At 33.6% G+C, this 17,865-nt stretch overlaps 1 protein-coding gene and 1 pseudogene across 2 annotated transcripts in view; both read left to right on the top strand.

Moving 5' to 3' along the window:
- PAPOLG (poly(A) polymerase gamma) overlaps positions 1-17,865 on the top strand; it is a 32,976-nt gene that overhangs the window by 3,273 nt on the left and 11,838 nt on the right. For both annotated transcript variants that reach the window (XM_006201480.3, XM_031675644.2), the window contains exons 3-13: positions 577-643; positions 5,043-5,124; positions 5,313-5,422; positions 6,494-6,547; positions 8,395-8,506; positions 10,695-10,784; positions 13,823-13,961; positions 14,810-14,882; positions 15,673-15,793; positions 16,145-16,229; positions 16,626-16,679. In XM_006201480.3, coding sequence (XP_006201542.2) covers positions 577-643; positions 5,043-5,124; positions 5,313-5,422; positions 6,494-6,547; positions 8,395-8,506; positions 10,695-10,784; positions 13,823-13,961; positions 14,810-14,882; positions 15,673-15,793; positions 16,145-16,229; positions 16,626-16,679 — 987 coding nt within the window. The remainder of the gene's footprint in view (positions 1-576; positions 644-5,042; positions 5,125-5,312; positions 5,423-6,493; positions 6,548-8,394; positions 8,507-10,694; positions 10,785-13,822; positions 13,962-14,809; positions 14,883-15,672; positions 15,794-16,144; positions 16,230-16,625; positions 16,680-17,865) is intronic.
- Positions 2,162-2,279, top strand: LOC116279439 (5S ribosomal RNA; annotated as a pseudogene).

The following is a 17,865-nucleotide window of genomic DNA, read 5'->3' as shown; positions in this document are numbered from 1 at the left end:
AGGCATTCAATTTTTCGTATGTTATCTTTAAGATACCTGAACCCTTCTTTCCTTTTTTTCTTAAATCTGAATTTGGATATTGCCATTGATTGCAAGTTTGTTTTAATATCGAGTTGCTTTTTGTAAGTGAATTTTATAATAATTAGCCAGTAAATTATTTGTCCATGTTTATTATCCGAAAACTTAACTGTCAATGAGAGAATGCTAACCTCTATTATTACCACACTGAATTGTTATTCCATAGTAAGGCCAAGAAAGTTGACAGTTCATTTGGTCTCTGCAGCCTTATTGAAGGTAATTTTGATTTTTTTATTAGGCTTTTTGATTTTTGAAAATAGCTCAAAGACCAAAATATTATCATCACATTTATCGTCTCTTTGGAACTCTTAGGAACCTAATAATTCCAAAGAGATGTGCCATGTATCAACAGATTTGATAGCATTAGCACATATATAATATGCTTTTACTCTAGCACCAACACAGAGGTACTGCCTGTATGTTTAATTACTTTTTAAAATACTGTTTGGTTTTGGTAGGCTTTTTTTGTTTTAATCTAAAACTTTTTTTTTATTATAGGCTGGTTGTTCTTGGTAAACTGAACAATTTAGTAAAAGAATGGATTTCTGAGGTCAGTGAGAGTAAGGTAAGACTCTAAATTGAATTCATAGTTTCATTATGTCTTGGTCATTAGTCTTACAGTAAGGTGTAGGAGTTGAGAATAATCTGAGATACATTAAAACATGGCTCCTTTGTGTACTTGGAAATGAATTGGTCTAGACAGTTGAGTTCTAAATGAATGAGCATTTACCCCAGAGGTAGCACTGTTTAGCTACAGTTCCACATAAATATCTCACTTGACTCGCATGTGGTACACCAAAATTTAAATACTGATTTTACTTTAAAAGCCAGATTTCAGACTTCTTGTGAAATACCAGGTCTGGCAGCACTGGGCCTGCCTTTGTGCAAGGCAAGAAGAAGCCTGAATGGAATTGGCTCTTCCCCTCCAGTGCTTCATGGTCCCCACTGCACGCTGCTCTCTCTGACACAGCATCTGTCATTTATCAATCAGTTTCTGTATTTCTTATGTGTACACTTCCCTCATTTGTATACCTGCCTGGCCCTTGAGATACAGGAGTTGACAAACCCTAATTTGTAATTATGCAACTTCCCCCCCTTCTGGTAGCTTAACTGTTTTTCTTCTGAAATTGATTACATTTTCTTGCTTCCTTAGAGTATTTTGAACATAATCGAATTTTTGTTTGGGAGTCATGACTATGAATATTATTTTACTGGCTGTAGTAAAATGAGGTAGGGCATGTTCAACTGGGTAATACTATTTGCCCCTTCACTGAGTGGCCCACTCTGTTATATTTAAAATTTTTTGTTTGTTTTTTTCAGTTTTCCCATCTCTTCCTTAACAACAATCAGCTGAAAGTTAATGTCTAACAGCAGTAGTGTGTCTCTGTAAAATCCTTTTCTAGCCATTAATCTGCATGGATTTAGAAATCAGATAAACACCTGTTAGCATTCTTTCTTTTACAACTTTTATCACTTCTTTCTGTACCTATGATACATGTATAAAATTGGTTCTTTTGAACAGTGGGCTCTGAATAAGGTTATGAGAGATTGCTGAGTCTACAGTCATTGAGTTTAAATAATGGTCTTTAGGCTATTTACTTTTGCTGCCAAACGGCTATCTGGCTTGTTTCTGAGCTCACAGCAGGTTTATCAGTAGTTGAGGTTTTCAGTTAGGAATTCTGAGCAGGTGAAAAAGACCTGGCTTAACTCACCTGCACAACCTCAGGACAGAGCTGAGGCATTAAATAAGTGTTGGGGAACCTGTTATCTCTCTCTATTATCAGCCCATAATTACTATGGGTATGCAAACCAGATACTCAACTTGCTAGAATTATTTTAAAATCAGAGTAACAAGCTTTATGATTTCTTGTGTGATCTTTATGTCAGCTGTTGTGGTTGTACATTCTGAGATGCGTCAAGAGACATTAAGTGTTAGTATTCACAAGAGAGGCTAGATGACTTTATTGAGAGATGCACCTAATTTTACTGTGCGGTTTCTTTACACCTAAAAGAAAAATCCAGTAGAATCTGTTCCAAGGTCAAACTTTTTTTGTTTTTAATTATTTTTAAATTGCTTTTTCCTGTCTACGGCCATGCCACCCTTAACGCCCCCAATCTCATCTGATCTCGGAAGCTAAGCAGAGTCGGGCCTGGTTAGTACTTGGATAGGAGACTGCTGGGAATACTGGTTGCTGTAGGCTTAAAAAAAAAAAAAAAAAGAAATTGCTTTTCCCTCATTTTATTCACATCACTGCTTTAATTTGCAAAAACCAGTAGCTTTAATTTTTAGGCATAAAACCATTGTTAAAAATTTTGAGACTTTACTACTATTTGGCCTTTTTTTTAAGCAAAGAAAATGAAATACCTACTTATTTTTAAATTTTTTAACTGGTTTTAAAGTCTTCCTTTCCATAGGTAAGGTGATTGGTTATTTTCTATATCATTTACAATTCCCTTTCATTTATATATATTTTAGTTTGGAAAATATCTGAAGGATTTGAGTTAGATCAAAGATCATTTTAATATTCTACACATAGTTGGAATATTTAAACTAAATAATCTAGAACTCCAAATCAGATCATTTTAGTTAAATACTATGGTTTGTGGTGAAGATATTTTACTGTGATTCAGTTTATCACTTTTTCATAAATCATGCAGGAATCATACTTTTCAAAGTATAAAGGTAAAACTAAAGTGGCTGCTCTATCCTTTTGATTCATGTTAGTCATCAGTAATTTTACTAACTTTTCTAGCTATAAAATTATTTGTGTTACTATTGAAACATAAATATCCATTAAACAGGAAGTAACAAATATATCCTGTTATGCAGATACTTTTATTGAAGTTAATTAGCAGATACTATTCTTTGGAACTTGGACTGGGCATTTTGGGGAGGTAAGAGAAATAGTAAATATAGTTCTCACTTTCAAGGAATTTAAATATAGTTGAAGAGATGGGACCTACAGGGGGAAAAAAGTCAATAAATATAGTGTAAAGAGGTTAAATATAATAACAGTAGAGGTGCACTGTGGGGAAAAGAGCTTGTTATAATGGGGTAGATAATCAAAGAAGGCTTCATGAGGGACGTGGAACTTAAAGTGAACTTTGAAAAACAGTATTGAGATACCCAGAGGACGACATGTATTTGAGACAGGGAAAATGGCAAATGCAATGGGAAAGAGACCAGGTTATGTAACACGCTGGCAGTTGGAGTTCCAGAAGGGATGACCAGGAGACAAGGCAGGAAAGATCCATAACAGCGTGGAAGTTCTTAGGCTCCAAGGATCAGTAGTCAGAGAAGAATGCATTGGCAGGTTTTGAACAGAAGACTTGTGTAATAGAATAATTTAAGAACATGAGCCAGTGAATTTTGTGAAAAATGGAATAAGAAAATAAAGATTAAGGGCAAGAAGATAGTTTCTGATACTATTAAATAGCCCAGAATGGGGCTGGGTGGGGAGGAAGTGATATATGAGGGAACTAAGAATTGGTAAGCCAGGAAGAATAATAATGACTTATAGGTATGGGCAATAAGGAAATGAAGACCAGAAATAGAGTAGTCAGGAGGGATACCTGGTTCATCATAGGAAGAATTTTGCTAGGTTTCAGGCATGGACATTGAAGTGGATCAGAAAATCTGAACGAAAAACATCCGATGAGTGGTTAGAATTGGCGCTAGAGAGAAGTAAAAAGTAGCATTGTAATTCTGGTACAACCAGAAAAATGTTAATTGAAGTTGTTAGATTAGCTCTTATAAGGAGATCATGTCAGGAATGACCCCACTTTCTTGGAGAAGTATTACAGAGCTAGAATCAAGAAATTAAGTATATCTGTCACAAAAAGTAAAGGGGAGATGGTATTAGTCAAGAGTATGATAGCTATAGAGAGTTGAAAGTGCATTACTTTGGTAGTTAAAGAGTTGCTTGGTGACGATTAAGAGTGATTGAGCCAAAGACAGGCAGTTGGAAGGGACAAGTAGGGTTAAGGGATAAAAAATGTTTTTCTTAATATAAAAGTGTGTGCATGTATACTGGACACAAATTTGTTTTATCTTTCCTCTGGGAATACCTTCATTACTTAAGTTGGAATCAAAAAAGCTCTGACAAATAGCTCACCAAAGTTGAAAAATGTAGTATCTATCAGCATTTAGGCAATTTTTTTTTAAACTGGGGTATACTTCATTTACAATATTATGTAAGTTTTAGGTGTACAACATAGTAAGTCACAATTTTCAAAGGTTATACCCCAGTTACAGTTATTATAAAATATTGACTATATTCCCTGTGCTGTACAATATATCCTTGTGGCTTACTTATTATATGTAGTTTATACCTCTTAATCCCTTATTCCTATCATGTACCTCCCCCCTTCCCTCTTCCCACTAGTAGCTACTAGTTTGTTCTCTATATCTGAGTCTATTTCTTTTTTGTTTTATTTACTAGTTTTACTTTTTAGATTTCACATGTGATATCATACAATATTTGTCTTTGATTTCACTAAGCATAATACCATCCAAGTCCATCCATGTGGTTGCAAATGGCAATTCTTTTTTACAGCTGAATAATATTCCTGTGTGTGTGTGTATGTGTACGTGTACACATGTACACTACATATTTATCTAGTCATCTGTTGATGGACACTTAAGGTGCTTCCATATCTCGGCTATTCTAATAATACTGCTATGAACATTAGGATGCATATGTCTTTTCAAATTAGTATTTTTGTTTTCTTTGGATATATACCCAGAAATGGAATTGCTGGATATGGTAGTTCTATTTTTAGTTTTTTAAAGAACCTTCATACTGTTTTCTACAGTGGCTGCACCAATGTACATTCCCACCAACAATGTACAAGGGTTCCCTTTTTTTCACATCCTTGCCGACTTTTGTTATAGTATTTACGCAAATGTAATGCTAAATAATTTGAACCATTGAATGCCTTTTTAAATTTTTGTTTCATTTTAGAATCTCCCACCTTCTGTTGTGGCTACTGTTGGTGGAAAAATTTTCACTTTTGGCTCCTACAGACTTGGAGTACACACCAAAGGTAACTACTTTTCTATGTTTTACTGATAAGAACTTTCAATAGTAAACTCTTATTATCTCACTACTAAGAGCTAATCAGTGTTTAACATTTCCTGTACTCATCTTACACACTTTCTTCTATACATATGTTTGTGTATACAAAAACATACTTAATGTACTCTTTTTGATGAGAAATACTTTGATTTGCAGGAGCTGACATTGATGCACTTTGTGTAGCTCCAAGACATGTGGAGCGATCTGATTTTTTTCAGTCTTTTTTTGAAAAATTGAAACATCAAGATGGCATTAGAAACTTAAGAGTAAGTATCTTCTTAAAAATAAAAAAAAAAAAGAGTAAGTATCTTCTGGTATTTAATATTTTTAATTCGTCAGTAAATAACTGTAAAAGCTAGGGCTTATGATGATTGACATATTTCTTAAGAAACTGCTGTCTTGTTAATGGACAACAATTAAGAACATGGGCTTTTTAGTTACACAGGCCTGGTTTGAATCTAGAGTCTACCACATATTAGCTCAACGATTGTGGTCATGTTACCTATTCTGTCTGAGTCTCAGTTTCCATAGCTATCAAATGGAGATCTGGTGTTAACTTTCTTATAAAGTTTTTTTGAGGATTGATGAGCTAATTTACATAAATTGTTTACTATAATATCTGAAAAATGGTTGATGCATATTAAAATGGTGGCTGCTATTATGTATAAGATTCATTTGGTATAACTATAAGTGTATATCTAGTCATTCATCAGCAAGTAAGATTTCAGCACCAGTGATTCATCAGATACTGGCCTCTTAGTCCCATAGATACAGTAGTGAACAAGGCATAGTTCATAGGAGAGAGGAATTGAGGGGACTAAACAAACAGGTGGTTTTAATGCAGTCTCTAGTGCTTGGATAAGGTGAGGGTCAAAGGATCTGTGTTACTTGGGTGTCTGGGAATGAAGAAGGTTAAGAATTTGTTCGGTTGGGGAATTAAGGAAGATGCAGGGAAACATTTCTACTAAATCCAAACTATGTTGTTTTTTGTTTTTGTGGTTTTTTTGTGGATTAGTCATGAGATCTGATTATATTTTAATTTCTAACACTAGTGCTCTTTGTAAATAATCAGTTTTCAATGTAACCTCATCGAATAGTAAATACCCAGATGATATCAGTTCTGCCTGCCAGTTTCTACTGAATATTTTTAGGAGGATAATAATTTGATAACTACTGTCACGGGCATTTTGTGTATCTTAAATAACAGAATCATGTAGTATAAGTACTTGCTTACTCAGAATGAGAAACCAAGAAAATTTAAGAATTCACATTGGTATTTGGGAAGGATAGAGAAAGGATTACACCTTATTTGTTACAATTGTTTTCTTCTTTTGTAGGCTGTAGAAGATGCCTTTGTGCCTGTTATAAAATTTGAATTTGATGGAATTGAAGTAAGTGTTAAATATTTTTCTGACTTTACAGTTGAACTATTTAACATATATGGGTTTTTTCCCTTTGTGTTTTTGTCTTTTTTTTTTTTAAATCAGACTTACATAGACACGTATATTAAGGAATCAAATAGTCTAGTAATGGTGAGTCCTTCCTCACCATGGAAAATGAACCAACCTCCATCCCTATCCCCAACATTTTTATACATATCCTTCTCATTCCTGTAGTCTCCTAAAATAATTATATTGTAGTTCTGATTGGAGTGGTATTCAGTGTTTATATTATTGTGGTCTTATAAAAATAATGTTCAAAACTGAGCACAAAGTATACTAAGTTAACATTCTTTGCTGTGTGGCTTTTGTTTTCTTGGAAGTTAATTATTCTGTGTTTTATTTGCATGATTTTTATACTTACAACTAATTCAAACTAAGTCTCTCCTAGTTGTCTAAATCTCCATTAGAGATGTTCTCAGATGTTCTGTCATTATCCTCTTGAAAAAATATCTCACTGATTCTTCTCACTTGTTCCAATCCACAGATTGTTCTCCATGACTGATACACAGCTGTCATTTTAACATCTTTCTTCACTCATCCTGGAATTTCCTTTTGCTTCTCTTCCTTCTTGACTTACTGTCACTTTAATGGTGCTTATGTACCAGCTCCCTGAAAAAGAGCACATATTTTTGAGATCTTGCATGTTTAAAACTATCTTTATTCTGTTCTCACACCAAATTGATAGTTTGGCTGAGTGTAGAGTTCTAGGTGGGAAATAATGTTTCTCAGAATTTTGAAGGCCTTGCTTCATTGTCTTCTAGCTTCCGTGCTCTATTGAGGAGTATGATGCCAGCTTGATTCCTCCTCCTTTGTATTTGACCTTTTTTGTCTTTTTGGCCACTTATGTTAACTTTTTTTTTTTCCTTCCGAGTCTTCATAGTTGGAAAATTCATAGTAATATACTTTTTGTTTTGGTATGTGTCTGTTAAACCCAATATGCTAAGGTACTTAGTAGTTCTTTCAGTTTGAAAACTCCTGTCCCTCAGTTCTTGGAAATTGTATTGAATTCTATTGTTTTCTGCCTTTGTTTTCTCTCCTCTTTCTGGAATTCCTAACATTTGTATGTTAGACCCCCAGAACTGCCTCTTTTTTTTTTTTAATTTCTTCCTTCCCACTTAGAACCACATCTTCATATTTTTGTTCTGCTTTTTGGGGTTTTCTCATCTTCTAAAAACTTTCTCTAGTTTTTCATTTCTGCCATCATATTTTTAATTTCTCAGAACACTTTTTTATTCTGTAAATGTTCCTTTTTATTTATAAATTTATTTACAGCCTCCTGTCCTTATTTCTTAGATACACAATTTTTTTATCTCTGCTTTCTTAGATCTGCTGAGTCTGTTGCCACTTGTCCATCTGCTTTCCAGCTTTCATAGTTTTTTCTGTTGTCTCCTATCCTCTTTGATCTAGTGAGTTATGCCTTTAAAAACAAAATAAAACTAAACAAAAAACAAAATGAAATTTTGCTGGTATTTTAGTGGGGTTTCAAGAGGGAGTGAATGTAAATGTATTGGATCTGCCATTTTTATCTAGAAGTTCACTCATAAGGTTTCGATTTTTTTTTTAATGCTTGACATATATGCTAAAATTAAAATGCTTTCCCTTAATTTAAAAATTATTCTCCAAAACTTTGCAGTGATTTTCCAATGTGATACTGCCTGCATAGGCCTTTGGAAGTTTTGGTAAAATGTCCAGACTAATAATTAGAACTTTTTACATTTTTTTGAGGTGGGAAGGGGAAAATGGACTAGAAGGAGAAAAAGTAATATTTTTCTCTCTTTTTTTTCATCTTTCCAAAGATTGATCTAGTCTTTGCAAGACTGGCAATACAAACCATATCAGATAATTTAGATCTAAGAGACGACTCTCGACTGAGAAGCCTTGATATAAGGTGTATTCGCAGCCTAAATGGTAAGCTTCTAAAAAGAAATCTCAGATACCTGCGTGAAAACAACTAGACAAATAGAGATCTTTTTGCAGAACTATTCATAGACTTTTTAAGGATTAGTCTAAGTTTAAAATGATGTAATTTTCTTTATACAAAAATTTGATCATATTTAAGCATCTTTGAAAAACACAAATTTATTTGAAATATTTATGCTTATAGTAGTGGTTCTCAAACTTACCGGTCTCAGGACCCCTTTATACTCTAAACATTTTTTTAAGAACCCCCCAAGATCATCTGTTTTTGTGAGTTATATTTATCAATGTTTATCATATTAGAAATAAAAACTGAGAACTTTTTAAAGTATTTATTCATTTAAACATAACAATAATAAACCCATTATTAGTGAATATAAATACATTTTTATGTGAGAATGGCTTTTTTTTGCATTTTTGCAACTCTCTTTAATATTTGACTTAATAGAATACAGCTAGATTCTTATATCTACTTTTACAGTCAATCTCCTGTAAAATTTTGTTTTGATTGAAGCATAGGAAGAAAATCTGGCCTTTTAAAGATATGTACTTGAAAAAGGGAGGAATATTCAATAGCCTTTTCAGATAATTGTGGGTATTCTTTGACACTACACCAAAATTTAACCAGTGACAATTTCTTTTTTCCTTTCAACAGCTTTATTGAGGTAAATTACATACTATAAAATCCATCCATTTTAGGTGTACAATTCAGTAGTCTACTATATTCAGAGTTGTGCACCACAATCCAAATTAGAACATTTTCAGCATTCTCAAAAGATCCCTCATACCCATTTGCAGTCATTCCCCTTTCCAACCCCCAGTCCTAGGCAACCACTGATCTACTTTCCATCTCTATAGATTGGCCTTTTGAGGACATTTCGTATAAACCGGGTCATATAATACATGGTCTTTTGTGTCTGGCTTCTTTCACTTGGCGTAATGTTTGTGAGGTTTATTCATGTTTGTAGTGTATATCAGTAGTTTGTTCCCTTTTTTGCTGAATAATAGTGATCTTTTAAAAATGTTAATTAGAACGTCAAATCTAAAACCTGTTAACTTTTTGTACTCTGCTGCATTAAAATCTGTTTGTCTTATTCTTTGACTGAATCTTCTACCCATGCATGATTTTGTATTTTCATGCCTCAGTCATTTGGAAAATACTTACAAAGTTATTTGGCTCTTCTAAATGTTAACACGTTTCATCATAAAATACTTTTTAATCACATTCATTAATATTACCACCAGTCTCATCAGAAAAGTCTTTAAGTCTTGGAAAGCTGCAAGCTCATTGTAGCAGATACTAGTCGTCTGAAATTCTATTTGTTTTTATTTGAGAGTTCAAATTTTTATTACTGCCAACAAATTTTGTCTTTTGTTTTCCTAGAAGTGAGGAGCTCACTTTTGTTCATCTTTTTAGGAAATGTCTGCTGAATACCCAATTATGGGTAACCATAGTTGTCTCTCAGTCATTCTTTCAAGTAAAATTGGTGTTCTTTGAAAAAAGCAGATAGTTCAGCTTGTCTTGAACACATTCACACATCACACATGTTCCTTTCCTGTTTTCTGACTGCAGACTTGTGGTGAAAATATTGTCTACTAGTACAGTTTGTTGCCACGGCTTTGATTCACTGCTAAGATACCAGCAGTTTTACCCATCACTGGTTTGGCACCATGATACAAATGTTAAACAGTGAAATAGGCAAAGAAAGCATAATATTATTATAAAAACAGGTTTGACTTAACAGATACCCAGAAGTCCACTGACTGCACTTTGAGAACCACTGGTTTATGGTATCTTGTTTGACTTAATCATTACATTTTGCTGTACTTCCAGAGTAGAACAGTACATCACAGTATTTATGGATAAGCTTTGTATTAAGGCAGTTAAGTTTTATAACCTGGAGACATTTGATTAACAGTAAAGCCAAATGTGGAAAAAAGCTAAAAAGATATTCAGACTCATCTCATTTTAATATTGGGTTGTATTACCCACGTGCTTTTTAATTCTTTACAAGCAAATTGATTTCTCATATATAAGTGCTAAATTTAAAGTACGCTGAGAAATTAAACCTCACACTTTATCTTGATATTTTTAGCATTTGAGAGTTGAAATTAGAAGGATGTTTGAATTGACTGGGCTTTGTTGCATAATGAAAAATGAATGCTTTATATTTTTCAGGTTGTAGAGTTACTGATGAAATTTTGCATTTAGTGCCAAATAAAGAAACTTTCAGACTCACCCTAAGAGCAGTCAAACTGTGGGCAAAACGTAAGTATCCCAAGTCTTTTATGTTTGCATTATAAAATTATAATTTTCAGTTGTTAATGGTAGAAGCACATATGAAAACTCCTGAACCTTTTGATACCACAGGGGATTGAGGTCCATTAAGTTTTGAAGAAGCTGTTTCTTTTACAGGTGTGCTGCTTATGGTGTTCTGATGTGTGACTCTACCTTTTTCTCTCGTGGGTGAAAACTAGAAGCCCCAGACTTTACATCTTAGGTTTCAGCCAGGCAGTCAGAATGAGTTAGAATTTGAAGAGTAAAACCCTTCCTTGTCTTCAAACTCTGTATGGGCAGGACCATCTTACTATCTTTGCCTTCCCATCACCAGCAGAGAGTCTGATGTATAGCAGTAAAATCTATTAAATGAAAAACCTACAGTGATAGTTTTAACCTTTTGTTTTTACCTTATAACACTTTTCTAATAAAGCCTTGAAATACACTAGTTTTTATATATAGGATACGGTTCATAAAAGACCCAGTCCTGAGCTGGCATAGCACATTTTGTATTATTTTAAATACATTTAAGCAGTGTTGCACCTCTGGCACCAGGTTTTACATAGTCTAAGACAGTGCTTTCCGATAAAATTTTTTGTGATGATGGAAGCGTTTTTTATCTGTGCTGTCCAATACAGTACCTTGTGGCTATTGAGCACTTGAAATAGCTGATGAACTGAATTTTTAAATTTTATTTAATTTTAATTAATTTAAATGTAAAATTAAATAATACCTAAGAAGAGTAAAAACATGTCCTCACAAAACCCTGTACACAGATGTTCATTGCATTATTAATAATAGTTAAAAAGTGGTACAAAAACAACCACAAAGTGTGGTATATTCATAATGTAGAATATTATTTGGCAGTTAAAAAGAATGAAGTATTGATACATGCTACAACATAATATGAACATTGAAACCATTGTGTTAAGTTAAAGAAGTCAGTGTGCATATTGTATAATCCCATTAATATGAAATGTTCAGAACAGGCAAATATATAGAGATACAAAGTAGATTAGTGGTTGCCTAGGTCTGGGAGGATTGGAGGGAAATAGGTATGTGACTGTTAGTTTTCTTTTTGGGGTGATGAAAGTGTTCTGGAGTTGATTACAGTAATGATTGAACAACTCTATGAACAGACTAAAAAACCACTGAATTTTATACTTTAAATGGATGAATCTTCTAAATTTTTAAAAAATTAGTTTCAGGTGTACAGCAGTGATTCGGTTATACACATACATACATATGTATTTTCTTTTCAGCATCTTTTCCAATATATGTTACTATAAGAAATTGAATATAGTTCTCTGTGCTATACAGTAGGTCTTTGTTGTTTGTATGTTTTATATTTAGTAATGTGTCTGTTATAAGTAGATGAATCTTATGGTATATGAAAGGTATCTCAATAAAGCTTATACCAAAAAATAATTATATATAGCCACATGTTACTTATGGCTACCCATAAGAACAGTACACATCCAAGAAGACCTTAAGCAAGTAGAATGTGTCCTTGGGCTCAATTGTATAGTTAGGATAAAGTAATTTGTAGTAAAGGGATATCATGAATAATTTGGTTTTCCTTGTAGATTAAATTTAATACCATATTCTGTCAATTCTTTGATGCATGTTTTTCACATTTAACATATTTGAAATGACATTTTGTATTTTTTTCTCTCGCTTAGTGAGACATAAAATAATCTGTATTATATAATAACCGAGGGCATCTTGTTTTGATGAAATAATGGTGTTGCTTTTTCATAGATTGCTATAAGAAACAATCATACGAGAAATGAGTATTACCAGTGGTGTAATGTACTTTATGGATAGGTATACAAATTTTTTCAGAATACTGAAGTTATTCCCCAAGTTTACACTTGATTTTAAAATGCCCATGAATGCGATTACAGTAGACCCCCTTGTATGCCATTTTGCTTTCCACAGTTTCAGTTACCTGTGGTCAGCTGTAGTCTGGAAATATTGTATTGAAAAATCCAGAAATAAACAATAAATTAATTTTAAATTGTGATCTCTCACCAACCTGCCTGGAACAGGGAGGGTACTGCAGTACTTGTGTTCAAGTAACCCTTGTTTTACTTACTAGTGGCCCCAAAGTATAACAGTAGTGATGCTGGCAATTCCTATTTGCCAAAGAGAACCTGTAAAGTGCTTCCTTTAAGTGAAAAGGTGAAAGTTCTCAACTTAATAAGGAAAGAAAAAAAACCATATGCAAGGTTGCTAAGATCTGTATAAGAACCAATCTTATATCATGAAATTCTGAAGAAGAAAAAGAAAATTTCATGCTAGTTTTGCTGTCCCACGTCATACTGGAAAAGTTCTGGCCACTTAGTGATAAATAGTTAAGATGAAAAGGGCATTAAATTCGTACAATGAGATGTTTTGAGACAGGAAGAGAGACCATATTCACATAACTTTTATTACAGCATATTATGTATTAGTTTTTATTTCTTAACTGTACCTAATTTATAAATTAAGCTTTATCATAAATATACAGGGGTATGTGTGTATAAACACAGGATGGAGATCTATCTATCTATCTATAGATATCTATAGATAGATAGATCTCCATCCTGTGTTTCAGGCATCCACTAGAGGTCTTGGAACATATCCTCACAGATAAGCAGGAGTTGTATACAACTGAAATGTTTTTTTCTTCTCCACTTATGAAACCTCCAAGTATCTTTCCTCCTCCCTTTCATTTCTCTCTCAACCATAGGTATTGATAGGTGGGAATTCCAGTCTCTTACCAGGAGAGGCCAGTTACACAGTCAGAACTGAGGCAGGGAACTAAGATGTCTGTATTGGAGGGCAAAGTAGTGGGTAATATGGGAATCACAGAGTGTACACAAAGACTATGAGCTTAGCATGAAGGTCTGCTTATTAATGTTAATATTTCTATAAGGGAAAAGAGTTTTAAGCATATTTTAGGAGGGAAGTTATATTGTTCCTTATACTTGAATGTTATGGACAGTAGGTCCTAACAATAATTAACATCTATATTAATTTTCTAGGACGTGGTATTTATTCCAACATGCTGGGATTCCTTGGTGGTGTCTCCTGGGCAATGCTAGTTGCAAGAACTTGCCAATTATATCCAAATGCAGCAGCTTCTACTTTAGTTCATAAGTTCTTTTTAGTTTTTTCCAAGTGGTAAGTATTCACATGCATATTTTTATTATTTACTAACCTCTACCTATATGTAAATTTGTTTGGAAATCTAACAGCTATGCACAGACTTTCTTCCATTCCTTTTTAGTTAAGTTTTAAAAAATCAAATTTGAGGGGGGGTAGAGGGTGGGAAGGGATAGACTGGGATTTCAAAATTGTAGAATAGATAAACAAGATTACACTGTTTAGCACAGGGAAATATACACAAAATGTTATGATAAATCACAGAGAAAAAAATGTGACAATGAGTGTGTATATGTCCATGAATGACTGAAAAATTGTGCTGAACACTGGAATTTGACACAACACTGTAAAATGATTATGAATCAATAAAAAATGTAAAAAAAAATCAAATTTGAGACAATGATGGGACACCATATGGTGCTTTCTTCTAGAGGGTCTGTAAATGTGGACCTTTAGCTTGTGCAGGTGGCATTTGCTCTGCCAATTACTAGCTACATAGAGGTTAAGATCTCCTCATATGTAAAATAGAGATGATAATCCCAGGATTTATTAGAAGTATCTTTCAGTAAATGTTAGCTGTTGCTGTTATTAAATTATCAGAGTTAAATCCATGAAAGCAAAGAGAAGGAAGGGAAAAATTCAAGTTTAAATTAGTTACAGCTAAATGGGCAAAGCTGTATTTTCCCTTTCAGAGAACACTGCTTTAAAATAAAGCAGCTTTTTCCTTTGTCAGTTTCTTTGTTTTCAATATCAAATACTCAAAACATTTGCTGTGTGACAGTTGGAGTGGAGTCTAATGATTTGAACATTTCACATAGTTCCTGAAGTGAGGTCTTAAGTGAGTTAATTTGCCTTTTTCTTGTTAGGGAATGGCCAAATCCTGTGCTGCTGAAGCAACCGGAAGAAAGTAATTTGAATTTGCCAGTTTGGGATCCTCGGGTATGTGACTTACTATAGAATTTCATTAAACTTTTTAGCAAAAGGACCATTCTCTAAAGTGCAGTCTAGTTAAGGATAATTCCTCTTGTCCCTACTCATCTTCCTTCTGTTTGGTTTTTTTTTTTTTTTTTTTTTTTTTTTTTTTTTTTTTTTTTTGGTGGAGATGATTTGTACCTCGAATGCTGATCCAAATGTTATGTCATTAAAAATAACCCATATAAGACTTGAGTGGGTGTATCAACCAAGATGTTATAATCCATTGTTAAAAACTATCTTACAAGTAATTAGTTACTAATAATAGTTAAAGTACTGAAGTATATAAAAGGTTTACTTTGCAGTGCAGTTTAAAGCAGGTTTATGGTTCCAAGATAGCATAACTCTCACTAATCTTGCTTTCAGAGCAAGCGCTCATTCCTCTGAGTAACCTGGGGAGGTCATCTGTTGAACAGGTGCAGAAAGAGGATTGAGAACCACTGAACCTAGATAATCCTTTTTGCACTTATGATACTGTATTTCTTTGGTTCTAAAAGGCCATTGTTTATAAGCTGCACCGTCAGTTTAACAGCTTTTCAGGGAAAAAATAAACTTCTGCAGAGTTTCCTTTAACTTTGACTTATCAGACACATCTGAGTTCAGAAACAAATGTAGTTGGGGACGGGAGATGTACTTCTTAGAATTGAGGAAATGTAGTATTAAATTTATATTTCATATTCTTCAGACTTTTGGGGAAATGAAGTGAGGACAACTGAAATAGGAGAATAGATCAATTATTCTGCTTCTAATTTCACAGGTAAATCCATCAGATAGGTATCATCTCATGCCCATAATCACCCCTGCCTACCCACAACAGAATTCTACGTATAATGTGTCCACATCAACTCGAACAGTAATGGTAGAAGAATTTAAACAAGGTAAACGTGTTAGCCCTATTGCACTTTACATGTTTCCACAAGTTTTTGGTTGACAGCAATTTTATTCTCTATTGCAGTTATGTCTGTTTTTCTAAAAACTTTCAAATGTGTATTTTTTTTTTAGCAATTGGTTTTCCAAAATATGTGATAACATTAATACCAAAAATGGAGCCACCCCAGTTGAGGAGAAATTGACTTTTGTGTTCTAAGAACAAGCATAATAAATTTACACTTTTTTTTATACTCAGGGATTCAATGGGGTTTGAAGTTTGGGTCGGTAGGAGGATAGAGGAGCTGATAATACGATGGTCAGTTTTCAGAATCAGTGTCTGTCTCTGTCTATCTCTGTAGGTCTTGCAGTCACAGATGAAATTCTTCAAGGGAAATCAGATTGGTCCAAACTACTTGAGCCACCAAATTTTTTTCAAAAGTACAGGTACTTGAAATTTTGCATTTTGTGTGTGTATGCATTTAAGGAAGAAGAATGTTAAACTTACAAAGTTAATATACAGTAAATGACAGCTGTCACTTATATTTCAAGTGAAGTAGAGACTAGGTTAGCAGAAATCCTGGGTGATGAGAAAGTCTCTATATTCTAGTAGTATTTAACCCAGTATTCATGTATTTTTGTTTTTAGTGAATTGTTTTTAATTGCAGGATCTAGAATTAATTTTGTGAAAATCAGAGCATGTTTTAATTTTCATAAATGTATGCCTGTATTAGCTCTTTTGTTCATTGGGAGGGAGAAAGAAAAAGTAATGATGGAAAATCACTGTAACAATGTTTCTGGCTTTTTTTTTTCTCCTGATTGTTTATTGAAAATTCTTCATAGACATTATATAGTATTGACTGCCAGTGCATCAACAGAAGAAAATCATCTAGAGTGGTAAGACATATTTCAGGTTCTCTACTTACTGTGTGATGATAACATTTATCACTTGTAAGACACCTTCTATATTTTCAAAATCATTAAATCTTATTGGTGACTATTGTACATGACCATGGAGCATCAGTGTTTAAGAAATGCCATTAAATTAATGTTTCAGATTCAGAAGTGACACAAGATAATGATACATGTACAGATCTTTACCTTTTGTCACTTCTCAGAGTCAGATTTAAGCAAAATTGTGAGGCAGTTTGAATGATTCTGATACCTAGTCTTTTACTGAGTTTTTCATCCTTAGCATCATGTTCTCCCCAAACAAAAGGAAAGACATTATATATATTTTGAAGTTTAGTTGATTTACAATATTATATTATTTTCACATGTATAGCATAGTGATTCAATATTTTTGCAGATTCTACTCCATTGAAAGTTATTACAAGATAATGGCTATCATTCCCTGTGCTATACAATATATCCTTGTTGCTTACCTGTTTTATACATAGTTAAATCTGTTAATCCCATACCCCTAATTTGCCCCTACCCTTTTCCCTCTCCCCAAACCACTAGTTTGTTTTCTGTATGTGTGAGTCTGTTTCTCTTTTGCATATACATTCATTTGTATTATTTTTTAGATTCCACATATAAGTGGTATCATACAGTATTTGAGTTTCTGTCTTTTCACTAAGCATAATCTCGAGGTCTATCCACATTGCTGCAAATGGCAGGATTTCATTCTTTTTATGGCTGAATAGTATTCCATTTTGTACATACACATCTTCTTTATCCATTTGCCTATTCATGGGCACTTCAGTTGCTTCCATATCTTGGCCATTGTAAACTGCTGCTATGAACACTGGGGTGTGTGTATCTTTTTGAATTAGTGTTTTAGTTTTTTTCCCCAGATAAATATATCCAGGAGTGGAATTGCTGGATCATATGGTAGTTCTGTTTTTAGTTCTTTGAGGAATGTCCATACTGTTTCCCATAGTGGCTGTGCCAGTTTACATTCCTACCAACAATGTGCAAAGGGTTCCCTTTTCTCCACATCTTCTCCAACATTTGTTATTTGTACACTTTTTGATGATAGCCATTCTGACAGGTATGAGGTGACATCTCGTTGTTTTGATTTCATTTCCTTGAAGATTGTGACTTTGAGCATCTTTTCATATGCCTGTTAGCCACCTAT

Source organism: Vicugna pacos, chromosome 15 (genome assembly GCF_048564905.1).
Source record: "Vicugna pacos chromosome 15, VicPac4, whole genome shotgun sequence".
Taxonomy (NCBI): domain Eukaryota; kingdom Metazoa; phylum Chordata; class Mammalia; order Artiodactyla; family Camelidae; genus Vicugna; species Vicugna pacos.
This window is presented reverse-complemented; position numbering and strand designations above follow the sequence as displayed.